General features: G+C 39.9%; 1 protein-coding gene across 1 annotated transcript; it reads left to right on the top strand.

Annotated features, from left to right (window-relative positions):
- Positions 1 to 396: 396 nt before the first annotated feature.
- On the top strand, positions 397 to 17,393 carry mfsd14ba (major facilitator superfamily domain containing 14Ba). The gene is made up of 12 exons (XM_036594498.1): positions 397 to 707; positions 5,770 to 5,868; positions 5,970 to 6,032; positions 6,121 to 6,248; positions 8,356 to 8,470; positions 8,757 to 8,975; positions 9,083 to 9,196; positions 11,013 to 11,084; positions 12,697 to 12,809; positions 13,009 to 13,106; positions 13,227 to 13,381; positions 13,701 to 17,393. The coding sequence occupies exons 1-12, from the start codon at positions 627 to 629 to the stop codon at positions 13,914 to 13,916; spliced, it is 1,473 nt and encodes a 490-aa protein (XP_036450391.1). The 5' UTR covers positions 397 to 626; the 3' UTR covers positions 13,917 to 17,393.
- The last annotated feature ends 512 nt before the right edge of the window (positions 17,394 to 17,905 follow it).

The following is a 17,905-nucleotide window of genomic DNA, read 5'->3' as shown; positions in this document are numbered from 1 at the left end:
CGAGCTGCTTATGAGGGTGAGCTATTAGCCAATCATGGCGCCGCAGGCGTGGCTAGTCGGAAAGTACGCAGGAGAATAAAATAACGCCTCCCACGCATTCTGACGTCTAGAGGGGTTCGTTTCCTCCGACTCTGATTTCAAAGGATGAGAGTCGATTCAAGACTCGATTCCACACAGTGAGTTTCGAGATCAAAACATAAAGAAAGAGATCTGTTGAAATAAAAAGTAAAATATTAACTGCATAGTACAGTATTATGATTGATGGCCTGAAACGTTGACGTATCTGTATGGAATCGAGTGCGACGCTTTGGAGTCGATTCCCTGTTTCTAAAAGCCTGGAATCGGAGAATCGACTCTTTTTGGAATCGACTCCCAGCTGTCGACTGACTCAGGAACAGCTTTCACTGCAATCTGTGGAGGCGCTGTTTCCACTGACCGGAGACTGCAACGTTACCTCCGCTGTTAGCTACCTCAGATCTTCCCAGTTTAGAGCCTCCGGTGGAAACAAATTAGCGAAACGGTCAGCCTGTTCAGGCTAAAACGAGGGAGGCATCCTGGAAGGAGCCGGAGGACCGAAGATATGCACTCAGCACGGGTTTTATGTGACTCCTGTGAGATGTGATGAGATGGCCCAGACGGGGAAAGAGCCGAAGCAGACGAATCGCGTCGTGCTGGTCAAAAGAATAATAATGAACGATGACAACCCGGTAAGCAAAGACATAACACGCTGTTAACCTCACGAATGGCACGTTAGGAGTGTTATTTTGGTCTGAAGAGATAATGTAAACCTCAGTTAGCTGCTTAGCCTGTTAGCTCCATCACTGGTTTGTGTAGCGGTGACGAGGCTGGAGTTGGCGTCCTATTCGCCAGCTTCTTGCTCGAATTTTCCCGTTCCACCTTAACTGGTGCGGCAGTTACATTCTGGCACCTGAGGCGTCCGAATGTACATGCAGCACCGGTTAAGGTGGAACGGGAAAATTCAGCCAAAGCCTGACCGACAATAACTCACTAACATTTAAAATTTATACAGAATTAGGATCATTTGGCTAGGTAGTTAGCTAGTTTCTTGTGCTAATGGGCATTAAATGGAAACAAAGCTAAGACCGAATATGTAAAATGAACGTTGGCTCATTAGCCGGTTGGCTAGCCAACGCTAGCTTTTTTTCCAGTCACCATTTTGAAACTTCGCTCCGCATTTTGTCAGCAAATGTCACAAGATGTACCCGCATATCGAGCGTCATGCCGTGTTATTAATGCACATTTATCTGTTACGAGTGTTCGTTTAGATATTTAGCGACATTTTTAAGATTGTCTTAACGTTTGTTTTGGTGCGCGTTTTCCTTTTAGCATTAGCATCCTAGCGGCGCTCAGTGTTACGTAACACGGATGAAGCTGCGAGCGTGTGTGCACGGTCTTGTCTCTGGCACATTGTGAGGACCGAATGTCCTCATGATGATAGGACAACATGACAGCTTTGTCAAGTGAGGACATTTTGCTGGTCCTTACCTGAAAATGTACTGTTTTCACCTTAAATGTATCTTTCTTTTGGAAAAAAGTAAAAGAGCTGGAACGTTGCCTTTTAGTTACTGAGGTTAAGGTTAGTGTTAGGTCCCCAGAAGTATAGCAACACCAAGGTGAGTGTGTTAAATGCAGTCTGTTGTCATAAAGCCTCCCGCTGAAATCATGCATACATGCATAAGGCCGGTGTGTGTAACCCCCCGTGACTCCCTGAGTGTGTTTCTGCCCTCCCTCCCTCCCTCTCGTTTTAAAATTTTAATCTATACGTTTCGTCCATGACAGTGACTGAGCTACTGTTAACCTGCACATTATGAGAGCAGTGTTTACAAACATTTTCTGTTCTAGAGGAGCACAATGCTGATTCCTTTTACTGCCAAATCGGCTGTAGGCCGATGGGGATCCACCAATATAGCAACTGTGAGCTGATGCCCATATCTATTGTTTTTCATGTACATATCTACCGATGCAGACTCATAAGCATTAATAAAATGTACAAATTCTAATGTATTTCTATGCAGTAAAATTGATAAAATGCAGACGTTTTAATGCTGTAGCCCAACATCGCCTAAATGTTCTATCACAGACTACGATAAATACATCATCAAACATCAGTTTTAAATATCGATCACATTTAAACGTCTGATTTATGCCATTGCCGATAACGTTATGATTCAGTTATTATTGTCCATCCCTATTTTAAATACTCAAAACACTGTTTGGGCTAAATGAACGCAAGAAGCACACTAATTTCGATACTTTCTGTCAGCCAACTTTGTATCATAAATCACATTATTTACTGTTTAACAAGCCAAACTGGCATTAAATATGTAAAATGCCAAGACAGATCTGCAAAGTAAAAATAATAACTTGGCTGAATTTGATGTAAAAAAAAAAAATTGTCCTGATCTTGGTTGATTCTGATTGTGCACCTGTATTTGAAACACTTTTCTTGCTTGAATAACCATGATTTAAAAATTTTAAAAATGTATTTTATTGATTTAAATATTTAAAAAGATTTGAAAATTTGAAAACATTATTTTTTGAAAATGTGTCCTAGAGTTCTTTTTGGCTATGTTGCCTTGAGGCAACATTGTGTGACAGTGGGAGGAAACAATACAGAGGGTCATGAAAACTAGGTATCTGAAATTTGGAATGTAACAATACCATTTATTGATCTTTAAAAAAGAGAGAGAGAGAGACCAAAACCATGTTGTCATGTTGTTTTTAAAAAAGCTGTTTCCGTGATGCAACATTTTGAAATAATGTTTTGAGTTCTTGCACACCAAGTAGTCGTTTAAAAGCAAGTCACATTTAAAGCCATGCCAAAACCCTTAAGAGTCAGATGCTTTTCAAGTAATCAGGATTTCTTGCAAGTAATCAGGCTTTCATTTTCTAAGCAAAATGGATGACAGTGGTATATTCATACTGTGTGCTGACAGCTACATGACTGGACTGGGTTTCTATCCACTAATATTGTCTATACTTTAAATATTAATATTTCCCCAAATAAATAAAAATGCAAAATTCTAAATAAGAGAAAAATCGTTGTAAATGAAAAACAATGCCGTAACTGAGATATTTTCTCAAAACTTCACTCAATGTGGCTGTACCCACTCCACAGTCACACAGTGTTGCTTGTGGGCAACATACATATTTAACCAATTTCTCATGGCATACAAATCATTTATATGATACTGAAGGTTAAAATTAATGTCACACTCCAGCAGATGTGAATCATTTTTCTGAGTGGATGAAAAATGACAAAAATATGCTTTTCTCAGGGAACCGGTGTTGTGCAGAAACGTCATCCTCAGGCTACATTGTGCCAAAAAGAGGTTTAAAAATACCCACCGGGAGATGCTGTGACCAGCTATAAGCTTGATTCATCCAAACGTAGATCTTCATTATTAACCATTTTATTGTCATTTAATATGTTTCGTGTTTAGAAAAATAGGTGTGTTGCTCAGTTTTCGGTCACATAAAACAAAATGGTATTTTTTCTCTGAATTTCTCGCACTGTTTATGTTTTGACCCTTATAACAAGAACACCATCTAAGTCTGCAAGTGGTGTCTTGAAACGGTTGAATGCTTTCTGTCAAGAAAATGCCTGTGGAAGTATCGTCATGTAAAATCTTATCTGGTTCTTTTTGTAGGATGTCTGCAACCATTATGTAATTCACTTGCCAAACTGTTGACTGCTTATTCACAGTTTTCTGCATTTTCTTCTCTTTGCCAAACTGTTGAGTCTAGATTGCAGAAAAGCGGCATTTATCATTAAAGCACAAGACAGGTTGACTTGAATAATGTATTTGTAGCTTATATAGGGAGAAGGTAGGCTGAAAGTAACTTGTAGCCATGCACATTGCATGGATTTATGTATCTTGTTTGCTGAAAGTGAATAAATTATTGCTGTTGAGAGACTCATAAATTTTCTCTTTGGTAAATACATGTGTAAATTGTAATGTTTTGAATTTGTGTCCTGTATGTGTAGAGAGCTGTTAGTTGTGAGAGCTGTTCTCTTAGGACAAGTGATTATTCGACAAGCAAAACAGCTTCATAACTGATAAGTTTGAGCAGGTTATAATACTAATAATACTACTACTGCTACTAATAATAATAATACAACCCCAATTCCAAAAAAGTTGGGACGCTATGTAAAATGTAAATAAATAGACCCATATTTTATTCACAATAGAACATAGAAACATATCAGATGTTGAAAGTGAGACATTTTACCGTTTCATGAAAGACATTAACTGATTTTAGAACTTGATGGCAGCAACACTTCTCAAAAAAGTTGGGACAGGGCCACGTCTACCATTGTGTAGCATCCCCTCTTCTTTTAACAACAGTCTGTAAACACCTGGGAAGTGAGGAGATGAGTTGCTTGAGTTTAGGGAGAGGAATGTTGTCCCATTCTTGTCTGATGTAGGATTCTAGCTGCTCAACAGTCCTGGGTCTTGATTTTTCATTTCATGATGCACCAGATGTTTTCTATTGGTGAAGGTCTGGACTGCAGGCAGGCCAGTTCAGCACCCAGATTCTTCTTCTGCGAAGCCAGGCTGTTGTGATGGATGCAGTATGTGGTTTAGCGTTGTCTTGCTGAAATATGCAAGGGCCTTCCCTGAAAGAGCCGCTGTCTGGATGGGAGCATATGTTGTTCTAAAACCTCTATATACTGTTCAGCATTGATGGTGCATTTCCAGTTGCGTAAGCTGCCCACGCCATAGGCACTAATTCAACCCCGTACCATTAGAGATGCAGACTTTTGAATATCAATAACATGATAGCAAGCTGGTCCCTCTCCTCTTGCGTCCACAGGACACGACGTATGTGGTTTCTAAAAAGAATTTCAGATTTTGATTTATCTGACCACAAAACAGTTTTCCATTTTGCCTCAGTCCATTTTAAATGAGCTTTGGCCCAGAGAAGACGGCGGTGTTTCTGGATCGTGCTGACATTTGGCTTCTTCTTTGCATAATGCAGCTTTAACTTATTTGTGGATTGCGTTTCAAACTGTGTTCACAGACAGTGATTTCTGGAAGTGTTCCTGAGCCCATGCAGTGATTTTTCCACTACAGAATCATGCCTGCTTTCAATGCAGTGCTGCCTGAGGGCCCGAAAATCACTAGCATCCAGTATTGATCGTCAGCCTTGTGCCGTGAGCACAGGGATTTCTTCAGATTCTCTGAATCTTTCTATGATATTATGTATTGTAGATGGTGGGATATCCAAAATTTCACAATTTTTAATTGAACATTTTTCTGAAATTGTTCCACAATTTTTAGACAGTTTGGTGAACCTCTGCCCATCTTTGCTTCTGAGAGACTCTGCCTCTCTAAAATGCTCTTTTTATACCCAGTCATGTGAGTTAGTTGCAAATTGCTCCTCCAGCTGTTTTTTTATTCGTACCACTTACTTTTCCAGCCTTTTGTTACCCCTGTCCCAACTTTTTTGAGATGCGTTGCTGCCATTAAGTTCTAAATGAGTTAATGTTTTTCATGAAATGGTTAAATGTCTCACCTTGAACATCTGGTATGTGTACTATGTTCTGTTGTGAATAAAGTTTGGGTTTATGAGATTTGCATATCATTGCATTCTGTTCATTTGCATTTATTTACATTTTTCACAGCCTCCCAACTTTATTGGGGTTGTAATAATAATAATAATAATAATAATAATAATAATAATGATGATGATGATCATTGGCAGATCAACTTCAGATGTTAATAATTGGTGCCTGTGTCTCAGATGCAGCAGGGAATCGGGAAACCCAGTGTCTACCATGCCGTGGTTGTCATCTTCCTTGAGTTCTTTGCATGGGGACTACTTACGACTCCAATGCTTACAGTAAGTCTCGCCATCCTCCTTTGTTCTCTCTTGCTTTATCTGTTGCTGTCTTACATTATAGTGTTCTGGATTAGTTCTCACTGTCTTCTTTTTTCTTTTAGGTTTTACATGAAACGTTCCCACAACACACGTTCCTGATGAACGGCCTCATTCAGGGAGTGAAGGTGAGAGATAAGTGTGTAATTTATTTTTGGTGACTGTCTCTTAACCTACATTGGCTCTCTTTGCTGAAAGACTGATTTGTGTCACCAGGGCCTGCTGTCTTTCATGAGTGCTCCATTAATTGGTGCTTTATCAGATGTCTGGGGCAGGAGATCTTTCCTGTTGGTCACAGTGTTCTTCACCTGTGCCCCAATCCCTCTGATGAGGCTCAGCCCTTGGTATGCTTCTTGTGCTCTCTGTCCTGTTTGTCTCTCAGCATATCCGCCCATCTCTACCATTATCCTGTCCTGCCTTCATTTCATTTAATGGGTCATGAGGTTATAAATTAGGCATGATCTGATAAGGGATTTCAATGCTGAACCTATAATTAACATCTTACTGCTTCTGTTACTGATACCGATAATTGTACTTTTTTGAGTTTTAAACTACAAAGTTCATGCTGTAATCCATTTTTGTGTTGGTTCTTTTGGGCAGGTTCAAATTCTTTAAAAATGGACTATTGATCATAATTTTACATTGCCATGATGAAGCTAAATCAGTTGAATGTTGGATTAAGTTGTTGAATATTGCAAGGACAACATGAAAAGTGCTGAATTATGAATAAAATACTTTGACTAAAAACAAGTTTACCCAGGCGTGCAACAAGTGCAGATTTTTTTTTGCTGTAACAGAGCTATAACTGACCTCTTTTTTTAAGCAAAGGATACACAACTACTAAAGCATGTAAAGCACTTGTAAAGCGTACATGTAAAGCACAGTGTGTGCCTTCTAATTGGCTCTATAGCAGAATGGCTAAATCACTCAGTCTAAAAATGGGACATTGTGCTTCAAGCTAGACTCAGGAGAGCATATTACCGCTCTAATATTAGACAAGCCTCTTTACGCTACATTCCTGCCAGTCTAATTACATTACTCAGGTGTAATGCAGATTGATCCACTCTCTTGCAGCCCTTAGTGATATGTTCACCACAGAAACTCATTTTTGTCACATTGACAATAAAAATGGGACTAGCAGTGCAGTAGAGTTAAGCAAAGCTAAATGTTCTTCACAAAAGTAAAAACAAAACAAACAAAAAAAAATAATTCTCCTAGCATGCATGCTGATAAAGATTAGAAATAGCTACATACCTGAGAAATAAACACTACTCAGTGGTGCCTTCTTAACGCCAGATTAGTGGTTACAATGTTTTTTTGCTTTCATATGATGTCTCAGTGAATGCATTCACTTCTTTTTGTTAATTTGCATTTATTTGCATCAACCGATGCACCCAATTCACATTTTGTTTGCTGCAGCACAATAGAAATGAAAATGATTGCAGTCGTTTTAAATAACTTGATCATCTCAAATAGTTGTGATCGTTTCAAATAAATTCGATTAAGCGATTATGTAATAATTGGAAAAGGCTTAGCGAAAGTAGGATAGAGTTTCACCACCTCATTCAGAAGCCAAAACTTTGACCTCTGAGTTTGAGCTGCTTTTGGAGATGCAGCTCCACACATGATGAAGCTCAAAACAAACAGCAGAATACCTTCAGGAGCAAGTATGATATCCTTTGCTCCTCACAGAATGGGCAAATGGTAACATTGGGCTATTTTCCATTTTGGAAAAGTGAAAATAGCACAGAGATCTTCATCGCAGCATTCAGAAGCTGCACCTTTCAGTGTTTCCACATATAACTTCATAGCTCAGTTTGAGCCCCGTTTCAACTGCTTTTGGAGATTCTGATCCTTTTGACATGAATATATTCCAGTTGCTGAGACACAGCCGATCCATCTTTATTGTTGCCATACCAACACCAGAGATGACTGTGATTGGTTGGTGAGTTCATGTCACCAGTGAAAGTTTTTCACAATCAAACAGAGGGAGAGTAAAATACTGTTGCTTTTTTCACTGTCTGAGAATTCATGTTTGGTGCAAGATATCATTAGTTACACATACGCTGAAATGTGTAGTTTAAGGTTGTCCAAGAAATTTCATTAATAAATCATAAAATAAAGCTTGTAGAATGATAGGTCAGAGTAGTATTAGGCCTCTTATAAATAAGGACTCATGCTCGTATAGCACTGGCGTTCCTGCCTGGGTGGGGAACTGAACTTCTGAACTTCTGTGTGTGAGCTTGTAATATTATCCCTATACCATCCATTTGAGTGACCTTTTTTTTTTTTTTTGTAAAAAGAATGGAAATACTTACCTTTAAGCAAAAATGTTATCAGTTGTAACCTATGTATTGGCTACAGATGTATTGTGCACCCTTATCATACATGATTCATGACTTCTGTCACGTACAACAAATTAACAACTATTGTTCTTTGACTTATCTGCAGGTGGTACTTTGCCATGATTTCTGTGTCGGGGGCCTTCTCCGTTACCTTCTCCGTCATCTTTGCATATGTAGCGGACGTAACAGAGGAACGGGAGAGGAGCACTGCATATGGCCTAGTAAGAGACTTTCTTGATTGCGTTTAAAAAGTAGGCCATTCTCAGTAGAAGGATGATCGGTGATGCTCTTTAAAGATATTTATGTTCACGGACGTTGTGCTTCTTTTGAAGGACCACATTCAGTCTTGCTGACCTATCTAGCTGGACCTGAAAGAGCAGAGTTTTCAGCTGGGTCTTGTTTTGATAGCTTTGCTTTCTTTAATTAGTCATTTAATTTCTGTTTATAGCATTTGATGAGCCTATATTTGGTTGTATCGTCCCTAATTCTCATGTAATCTTCCTGTAGGTCTCAGCCACATTCGCAGCAAGCTTGGTAACAAGCCCTGCTATTGGGGCTTACCTGTCAGCAAACTATGGGGATAATTTGGTAGTGCTGGTGGCTACGCTCATCGCCCTGGCTGATATATGCTTCATACTGTTGGCTGTCCCTGAGTCTCTGCCAGACAAGATGAGGCTGAACACCTGGGGCGCCCCCATCTCCTGGGAGCAGGCAGATCCATTCGCTGTAAGGGGAGAAAAAAAGCATTTGAGAAAAATTCATATCAGTACAGACTACTTCACTATACTGGACACGTTCCCGGTGCTGTGTGCTGATTTGTAATTTTGTTGCAGTCTTTGAGGAAGGTGGGGAAGGACACCACTGTGCTGCTCATCTGTATAACAGTGTTCCTGTCCTACTTGCCCGAGGCAGGCCAGTACTCCAGCTTCTTCCTCTATTTAAGACAGGTGAGTCTCTTGCCTCTCTATGTGGTGTGGAAGGTTTTGTTAGGTTGCTACTCTTTTCTCATTTTTGGTCAGCTTGCTACTGGTGCTAGGTGATATTGATACATTTGTAATATTATGATATTTTCTGAAGATATCACTATATTTCTGTATCAGATGATATTTAAGTTGGAATTAATAAAGTTAATGAACCCATGCTTCCAGACTACTCTTTGGTTAAAAAAAAGTCTTACGAAGCCTGTTTTTTTTCTTTTTCTTTTCAATTTTATAGATTTCTTTTTATGAACAATCAACAAGAGGAAATATACAAAAAAGAGATGCATACACCAAAGGATACAGTACTAAAAAAAAAATACAGAAAACTAATAGTAGTCTCTCAGTCAGACCTCTTAGTAGCACAACTAGGAGAAAACGTACATAATTACAAATTGCAAAAGCATTTATGACACTTTGGTCATCTTGTCCTGCATTATTTTAAAACTGAAAAAAATCTAAAAGTGCTTCATTTACATGGTCACCAAATAAGTAAATACAGTGCACAAGTTTCAAGACGTCATTCAATTAATGTTAAACAGTGCTGCTACTAGGAGAGTAGAGCTGGTTAGCCATAGATAGTAGCTGTGCATCTGTGTGCTTTCTAACTGGCTCTGTAGCAGAGTGGCTAAATCACTCTGTCTAAAAATGGGACATTGTGGTTTGAGCTCGACTCAGGAGAGCATATTACTGCTCTAAATTAGACAAGCCTCCTTACGCCACATTCCTGCCAGTCTAATTACATCACTCTTGTTACACTCAAGTGTAATGCAAATTGATCCATTCTGTGTCAGCCCTTATTGATGTGTTCATCACAGAAACTCATTTTTATAAACAAAAATCATTAAAAATGGGACTAGCAGTGCAGCAGAGTTAAGCAAATCTAAACGTTCTTTACAAAAGTGAAAAGCAAAAACCTCATTCTGGCAGCATGTATGGTAAAAAAGGTTAGAGAGATTAGCTTGTATTTATTTAGCCAGTCAGATGTAGAATGGAAATTTTACACATCCTGATTTTGCAATATCATCATCATTTTGAAATAGTTACACTGCCCAACTCAAATATATTTATGATATGGTATTGCATTATATTTCAATCTGAAGCACCCAGTAAATGATAAACAATGATCAGTTTTAGGTCCTGAATAGTATACAAAATGACACAATTAGAGAACACTCTGTTTGGCAACAGGAACAGTTCTATTTTATTGGCAATATATGGGTGTGGTACTCATTATCTGTCAAATATATTGCTAAAAATAATGCTAAATATGAAAATCACCATCAAGCAGTATAGTTGATATGTTGCCCAGCACTATTAGCTAGAGTGAAGCAAACTGTATGCTTGCTGACAGTAAAATTTTGGTGTGACCTGAATATAGAATAATCACTGTCAGTTGATTTTTACAGTTAGATTTTACTGCCTGAATTTTCTCTAAATACTTTCCTAGTAGTGGATCAAATATCTAGCAGGTCACATAAATCAGTTATGGAAATGTCAATGTTTGGTTTTATGTATTCTCAGTAATCAACCATGCAGAGTTTCTAATTCATTCCATGTTGTAGGGAACCGAAATGAATTGTGGTTTATTTGCTAACAACCTTGTAAGGGAAAGCTTTGTCTCATGTTATGTGAGCAGAGTTGGCGGAATCCACTGGCTTCAATTTAGCTGAGCGTTGGGCTATTATTTGTCAAAACCAGCTCATTTGATTCTCTCCAGACGGCGTCTGTGAGCAGTGATACAGCCCTTCTTCTCCATCTCTCTTTCTCTTTCTCCATCTCACAGGTCATTAACTTCTCACCCACTACAATCGCTGTGTTCATTGGGGTGGTGGGGATCCTCTCTATCTTGGCCCAGGTATTTAATTAAAAAAATTCTCTGCTGGATCATATTATGTGTGTGTGACGGATTTTGAGCTGCTTCATTGTCTGACAAAGTTACTCTTTAATAAGCTGAGGTTGTAATTGATTTGCGCCCTGTTAAAGTGTTCACTGATGGCCTAATATTGCACAAGGTAAACTTGCACTCATTGAACAGATGAGACTATTTATATAAGCTTGGATTGTCAGAGCTGAGTTAAGGTATATGAGCAAGGATTGGTGTGAGTCAGCAAGTCAGTAAACCTGTGTGGAAGAAGGCAATTTGAATAATGTTCTTGACTAATACAAGACACTGTGAACTGTAAATGAAGTGACAGTGGCAGTGGCCATAAAGCAAACTGACAAAGAACGGATCTGAAGAGTTTGATGATTAATGTATAAGAGTTCTGCGACAGATTTCGGTTGTCAACACAACGGAACTCATTAGCATTAACGGGCTCCGTCTGTGTAACTCAGCATTTTTTCATAGTGTTAGATGGCAGCAGAAGTAATACCAATTTTCTTAGTCATTTGTATATTTGTGGGCCTTATTTTCAGTTTTGCCCAAGTATTTAATATGCATTATGTTGCCAAAAGTATGTGGACTCCCCTCCTGAGTGTTGAGTTCAGGTGTTTCAGCTACATGTATTGCTAAGAGATATATAAAATTAAGCATAGCTGTGCAATCTCTATGAACAAGCCTTGGCATTAGAGTGGGTTGTATTGAAGAACTCAGTGGCTTTAAATGTGGCATCGTCATAGGATGCAACCGTGGCCACAAGTCAGTTTGTGAAATTAGTGGAAATGTGTTCTCTGGAGTGATGAATCATGGCAGTTTGATGGATGAAAATGGGTTTGGCAGAATGCGTAGTGCCAACAGTAAAGTTTGGTGGAGGTGGGATAATGGTCTGGGAGTGTTTTCTTGTTTAGAGCTAGGTTTCTTAGTTCCAGTGAAGGGTAATGTTAATGCTACAGTGTACAAAGATATTTTAGACAATTACATGCTTCTAACTTGGGGAAGGTCCCTTCATGTTCCAGCATCACTGTGTATAAAGTGAGGCGCATTGATGAGTTTGGTATGTGAGAACTCCAGTGGCCTGCACAGAGCCTTGACCTCAACCTCACTGAACACTTTTGGGATGATTTGGCATATTGGTTGTGAGCCAGGCCTCTCATCCAATATCAGTGCCTGACCTCACAAATGTTCTTTTGACTGAATGGGCACAAAGTCTCACGGACATGCGCCAAAATTTTGTGGAAAGTCTTCCCAGAAGAGAGGAGGCTGTTATAGCTGCAAAAGGGGGGCAACTCCGTATTAACGCTTATGGTTTTGGAATGGGGTGTCCAGCAAGCTCATATAGGTGTGAGGGTCAGATCTCCACATACTTTTGGCCACATATCTTTTTCAGTGCATTAAAAAGAGTTTTTCTTCCTGTAATATTAGCACATAGTGTAGCATAACATTGCGAATGGCTAAATAATCCTTTCTTGCCATTATAATGTCCTGGTCTAGCTGTAATATCTACTGAGAGAATATTTATACTGTACATTAAAATGCTAACCACTGTAAGTTTGCACTGCGCTCTAATATGCTCTTGACCTCTTGGCAGACACTGTTTCTCACTCTGCTAATGAGGACCATTGGGAACAAGAACACGGTTCTTTTGGGACTAGGATTCCAGATCCTCCAGCTCGCGTGGTATGGCCTTGGGTCCGAACCATGGTGAGTCATACGATCTCCATAAGTCATCAGATTGACTGTTCCAATATGGCTCAGCCAGCTTTTTCAAGTGGGGGGAAATGGTGCTGAAGGAGAAAGCCTTGTGTTCAGTGGTTTCTCTTGATCTGAGACGGGGCTGAAGCTGTGCAGGGCGTCCTGAAGTGACCGATCTGTGTCTTACATCTTTGTCTGTGCCATTTAGGATGATGTGGGCAGCTGGAGCCGTAGCTGCCATGTCCAGCATTACTTTCCCTGCAGTGAGTGCACTCGTATCTCGCAGCGCTGACCCGGATCAACAAGGTGAGGTCACACTTCCATGGCCATTTGAGCTCAGACGGATGTAATATAAAATTGGGTAGTGTAGCGTTACATGAAAGCGCAGTGTGCTATAGCTAACTCTTGCATTCTGTCCTCTCTTAGGGCTAGTGCAGGGAATGATCACGGGCATCCGAGGCCTCTGTAATGGCCTGGGCCCAGCACTGTACGGCTTTATCTTCTTTCTCTTCAACGTTGAGCTGAGTGGGATTGCACCAATCCCGGCTGACTATGGCATCCCTCTTCAGACCCCCAGTGAGGTTAGTATCCTTTCGACACCAGCTTGGACTGTTTCTGTTGATACATAAGCCTCCCTAAAATGGGAAAACTTTTCTCCTAGAACAGTTTCCACTTCCTCCCAGTTCTCTAAGATGTTTTAAAGTAAATAAAGTGTAGTCTTTTCTGGGACCAGACTGTTGGTGGTAACTCTTGCTCTTGACTGAGCTGATGTAATAGTCATCACCAGGGGGTAGCCCACTCAGACTTTGCTGTTAGTAGCCTGAGGCACATGCTGCACATAGTTTGGTGCCCAAACTTGTACTGCTTGTAAACACTTCCCTTATCTATCCTATTTACCAGCATGTGGTAGTCCCAGGCCCTCCTTTCCTGCTGGGTGCGTGCACGGTCCTGGTGGCGTTCCTTGTAGCGCTCTTCATCCCTGAGCACCAGCCGGCGGCTGCAAAGATGTGCCAGGAACGCAAGGGGAGCGGCAGCCTGGCTGGAGCCCACGTCAACACTCCGCTGCCGGGCAGCGACGAGGACTTTGAGCCTCTGCTGGAGGACAGCACTGTGTGACTGCAATCCCTCTAAGCCCCTACGAGTGAAATGAAACAAACCGGGGCACAAAATCCCTCCCCTTAACTTCCTCTCCAGCCTCCAGATGTATGGAGCAGTTCCAGTGAGCCCCCAAAACCTCCTTGGAGATTTGATTTATTTTTGATTTATTTATTTTTTATTTGATTGTTTTTTTTTATATCAAGAAGAGGTTTATTGCCTAAATCTTGAGTGTTTTGAACCAAAGTTTTCCATGAATCATTTTTTTACTCTATTCCGCCACAACATACCTAAATAAATTCGTAAAGGGCTTGATGGCGAGCAGGATCCGACGCGCTGTAGCTGAAGCAGAGTAGAAACGTGCAATCAGGCTTCTGGAAAACCTCGGATTGGAGTGGCTTCAGAGGACCACTGCAGTTTGCGAATGTGTACAGATGTGTTTTTAAGTCAGGTTTCATGGGCAAAAGTGCAGTAAAGTGATTCGCTTGAGCTGAGACTTCATTGATCTTACGGTTACTGTCAGTGGAAATGCTCAGAACTTTCCTTTTAGGAGTTTTCTTTCAGTTAATAGAACTCAAGTGTTCATATGTACATTTATCGTGTTTTGGATTAAGAGCCATGATATTACCATGATCAGTGAGATTGCGTTGAATCTTCATCTTAGTTACTGGGACTTTCTGTTACCAAGCCTTAAAGCTACATATCCAGTGAAGAGCGACTAAGAATTTATTTATTATTTATTAACTTGAGAAATTTTTTGTGACAATACATAGAATTTTAACGCTGAGGGGTTTGTGCAGTTTTGGACGTCATTCTAGTCTTTCCCTCGACATCAATCAAGCTTCATCGATAGTTACATTGTTATTTGAACTTCACAGCAGGTCAGACACTTGGTGCTAATAGAATTGCTGAGCCTGACATAGTTACTGTGAGCAGCAGGTCAGTTAAGGTCAATAAAAGAATCTCAAGGATTGTTGATGTTGACGAAGCATTTAGGCAGATCAGGTTTCTATGCAGTAGTTCTGGCATTTTTGCTTCACCTTGCAAGTCACTGTTTATTTAACTGGTTTATAAAGCAGAGCTGTTTAATGATCTTGTCTAACGCTGGGTAGTTTTCACCGTTTGGTACTTTTATGTTCTTGCTTAGAGAGTTTTTTTTTAATATTGTTTTTATACTTTTGAAGGAAAGTGATGGTTGTGTTCATTGAAAATCTTTGCACACTCACCTCCATTAAAGTGTATCGCAAGCTACCTCATTTTTTTGAGGTTCTGAGTCTCAAGTCTGAATTTGCTGGTAGCCATACTCATTCTTTTTCAGGGATTAATCCCTAAAATTGAAAAGCGTATTGATTTCTTTTAAGGGCACTTGCAGATGCATTCCATGTGTACACGGACCTTGTTGGTACAACGCTTGCAAACCTTTTTTATTTTCCTTTTCTTTTTGACCAATGATTTCCATACATTTGAACGTATAAAATATACATTCTTACACTTAACATTCCCCTATAGAGCAGTGTCTATTTTTACAATTGTTGATATTAAGTACCACAGAGGTATTTATTGTGTTTCGAGCACCCACGGCTCACTATGATACGGTACTGTGAATGAAAGCCCTTTTTCCATCTGGCTGTTGTATTTCTATTTCTAGTGTTCCAACCCAGCATGTCACAGCCTTCTCTCACCTACGTGTCAGAGCAGCTCACGGTTGTCATTACTATTGGCACTGTTGCTTTTTCTCTGTTGTTCTCTCGTCGCCACCTTCAGCTGTTGATGCCCGTCATGCGAGACGGCAGAGTAGAACTCTCAGCGTCCCGTCTGTGAGTTTAAAGGGGAATTTCATCAATTTTTTTTTCTCAACATTTTTGCATAATTCAGTTGTTGAGATGTAAACAGTCATTCAGAGTGCTTTGATGTGAAATGGTGCACTGTAGAGAAACCTATTAATTATTATTTTTTTTTAACAGTGGTGGTGATAGGAACCAGGGGTCGCAATGTCTACAACACAAGTATAGCCATTTTATTTACTATCCAGAACAAGCTTTTAGTGGTAAATCCAAAAAAAGTTTTCTTTGGATAACATTTTGCCATACAACTTCTTCCATGTACCTCTCTGCCGTGAATGGTTGTTCAGAGTTCATTTTAGGCCAAAACATTATCTCAAAACTGTTGTGAAACAGCATCTCAGGCAGCGTGCTATGTATTCATAATCATTTTATGCAGCATCTTCCTGTGAGGTACAGGTACCTTTAAGTGCACCATATTTTACGTTTTCCTTGTATTTTATTTTTTCCCCCTGGGGTCCACTTACATCATTTTTGTGGGATTAAGAACCAAAAGTAGTTATTATTCATCTCTAAGTGACCGTTTTTCAACCTCGCTTTATCCCTTAGAATTAAACAGGCTGTTTTTTATAACTACCTGTGATGTAAATGTAACCATGTAAATGACCTCTGTTCTGATTGGCTGTCCTTTATTATACCTCATGCAAAAAGCAGTCCAGGCTGAGGCACTCCAGCATGAATGAACAGGGCTGCTGTTATAGACTGAATAGGTGGATATAGGTTAATGGATTGCTTTCAAAACAGGCTGTTTTTGCACATTGGCTTCCATATGTGGACTGTAGTGACCAGTATGTTTTGAGACTTGTAAGTTTACAGACCACATCAAACTAAAATTGGTTTTCCATCATATTTGCTCTTTAAGAGGCACTAAATGCTTCGGACGTCTGGTTCATGTCACCACTGTGAACAATACTGACTTCTCCACAGTGGCACATTCCACATCAAACCACTCAATGACTTTTTTAATATTTGAATTATGCAGAACTTTTGAAATCGGTGGAATTGTGTCTTTCAGAGGAGACTGCAAACTGTGGATGACTGACCGTCTGTATTGGCGACAGTCGATTCCATGGGCATGTATATAGGACCTGTAGTGCACAGCCTGTAACAGTTACTATGAACCATGTAACATAAAATGATGGTAATATTAAGTATTTTAAGATTGTAAAGTATTGTATATGTATTGAATAGTATTAACGGAGTATATTAAATGTTGCTAGAACCTGCTATATTTTTGGAACAGATACGCTGGCCACTCATATCTGGAACGTTCCCAGGCTCTGACGCAGGGCTTTTGTAGGTTTGGCAGAGACGACTCATTTCACCAGCTCTTATCTAATACAGCTTTTATGGAGACTGAAACACCCCTGTTTTGGGGGGTGGGGTGGGGGGCAATTCCAGCTGTCTGTTAAATATTTGTGTTACGATCTCTGCAATTCTCATGTTTTCAAGAGGATACACAAATGTGCCTAAAATGTAAACCATGTTCATTTTTTTTAAATACCTGGAAGAGTGTAAATACTGCGTACATGGAACAGCTTTTATTGCTGGCGAAAAATGATGTGTACAGCAACTTCTCTATTTATTGTAATGTCTTTCGTGGTGGAGTCTGGTTAGTAGGCATAATTGTTGAATAAAGAAGAGGTTGAGAAGAGAACTATGTGATGCTGTGGTTTGTTTCCTAGCCGTTGCCACTAGGGGGAGCTGTGGCACTTCTGAGTTTTTAACCTGGCTGCCCAGATTCTCCTGTATAGACTGATTGCGCATTCAAATGACACATGCTGTGTTCTTTCTTTTCCTTCTTTTTTTCTCTTTTACATTGAAAGACTGTTCACACTTCACTCTCACACCTCGGCGTAGCCTGTACCAAAGCAGTTAGCACACTTATCTACGTTTCTACACTCCCTAAAATAGTTTCTGAACATTTGTTTCCATGTTTAATCAACAACTGTCTCTTGATGTTTTGCAAACATTCACACAAATCTGTCTCTACTCATGTGAGCACGTATCTTTTACACAGTTTTCTCCTGCATTATTCAGAGCAATGGTATCAGAGTGCGAGAGATACCAATCAGTATTTAGTGTGATCACCCTTCTTTTCAGAAGACCTGGGTTCAGTTTTCAAAGCAATCTGCAGGCCTATTTTACACCCACCTTGATTTTCTCCTC

Source organism: Colossoma macropomum, unplaced genomic scaffold (assembly GCF_904425465.1).
Source record: "Colossoma macropomum unplaced genomic scaffold, Colossoma_macropomum, whole genome shotgun sequence".
In the NCBI taxonomy this organism is placed as follows: Eukaryota; Metazoa; Chordata; class Actinopteri; order Characiformes; family Serrasalmidae; genus Colossoma; species Colossoma macropomum.
The sequence above is the reverse complement of the archived record's forward strand: the minus strand, read 5'-3'. Positions and strand labels throughout refer to the sequence as shown.

Excerpts from the sequence above, each read along its gene's own strand:
- mfsd14ba (XM_036594498.1), top strand. The coding sequence starts at position 627 with ATGGCCCAGACGGGGAAAGAGCCGAAGCAGACGAATCGCGTCGTGCTG. Across the intron at positions 12,810-13,008 it reads GGCCTTGGGTCCGAACCATG|GATGATGTGGGCAGCTGGAG; the intron begins GTGAGTCATACG and ends TGTGCCATTTAG. Across the intron at positions 13,107-13,226 it reads CGCTGACCCGGATCAACAAG|GGCTAGTGCAGGGAATGATC; the intron begins GTGAGGTCACAC and ends GTCCTCTCTTAG.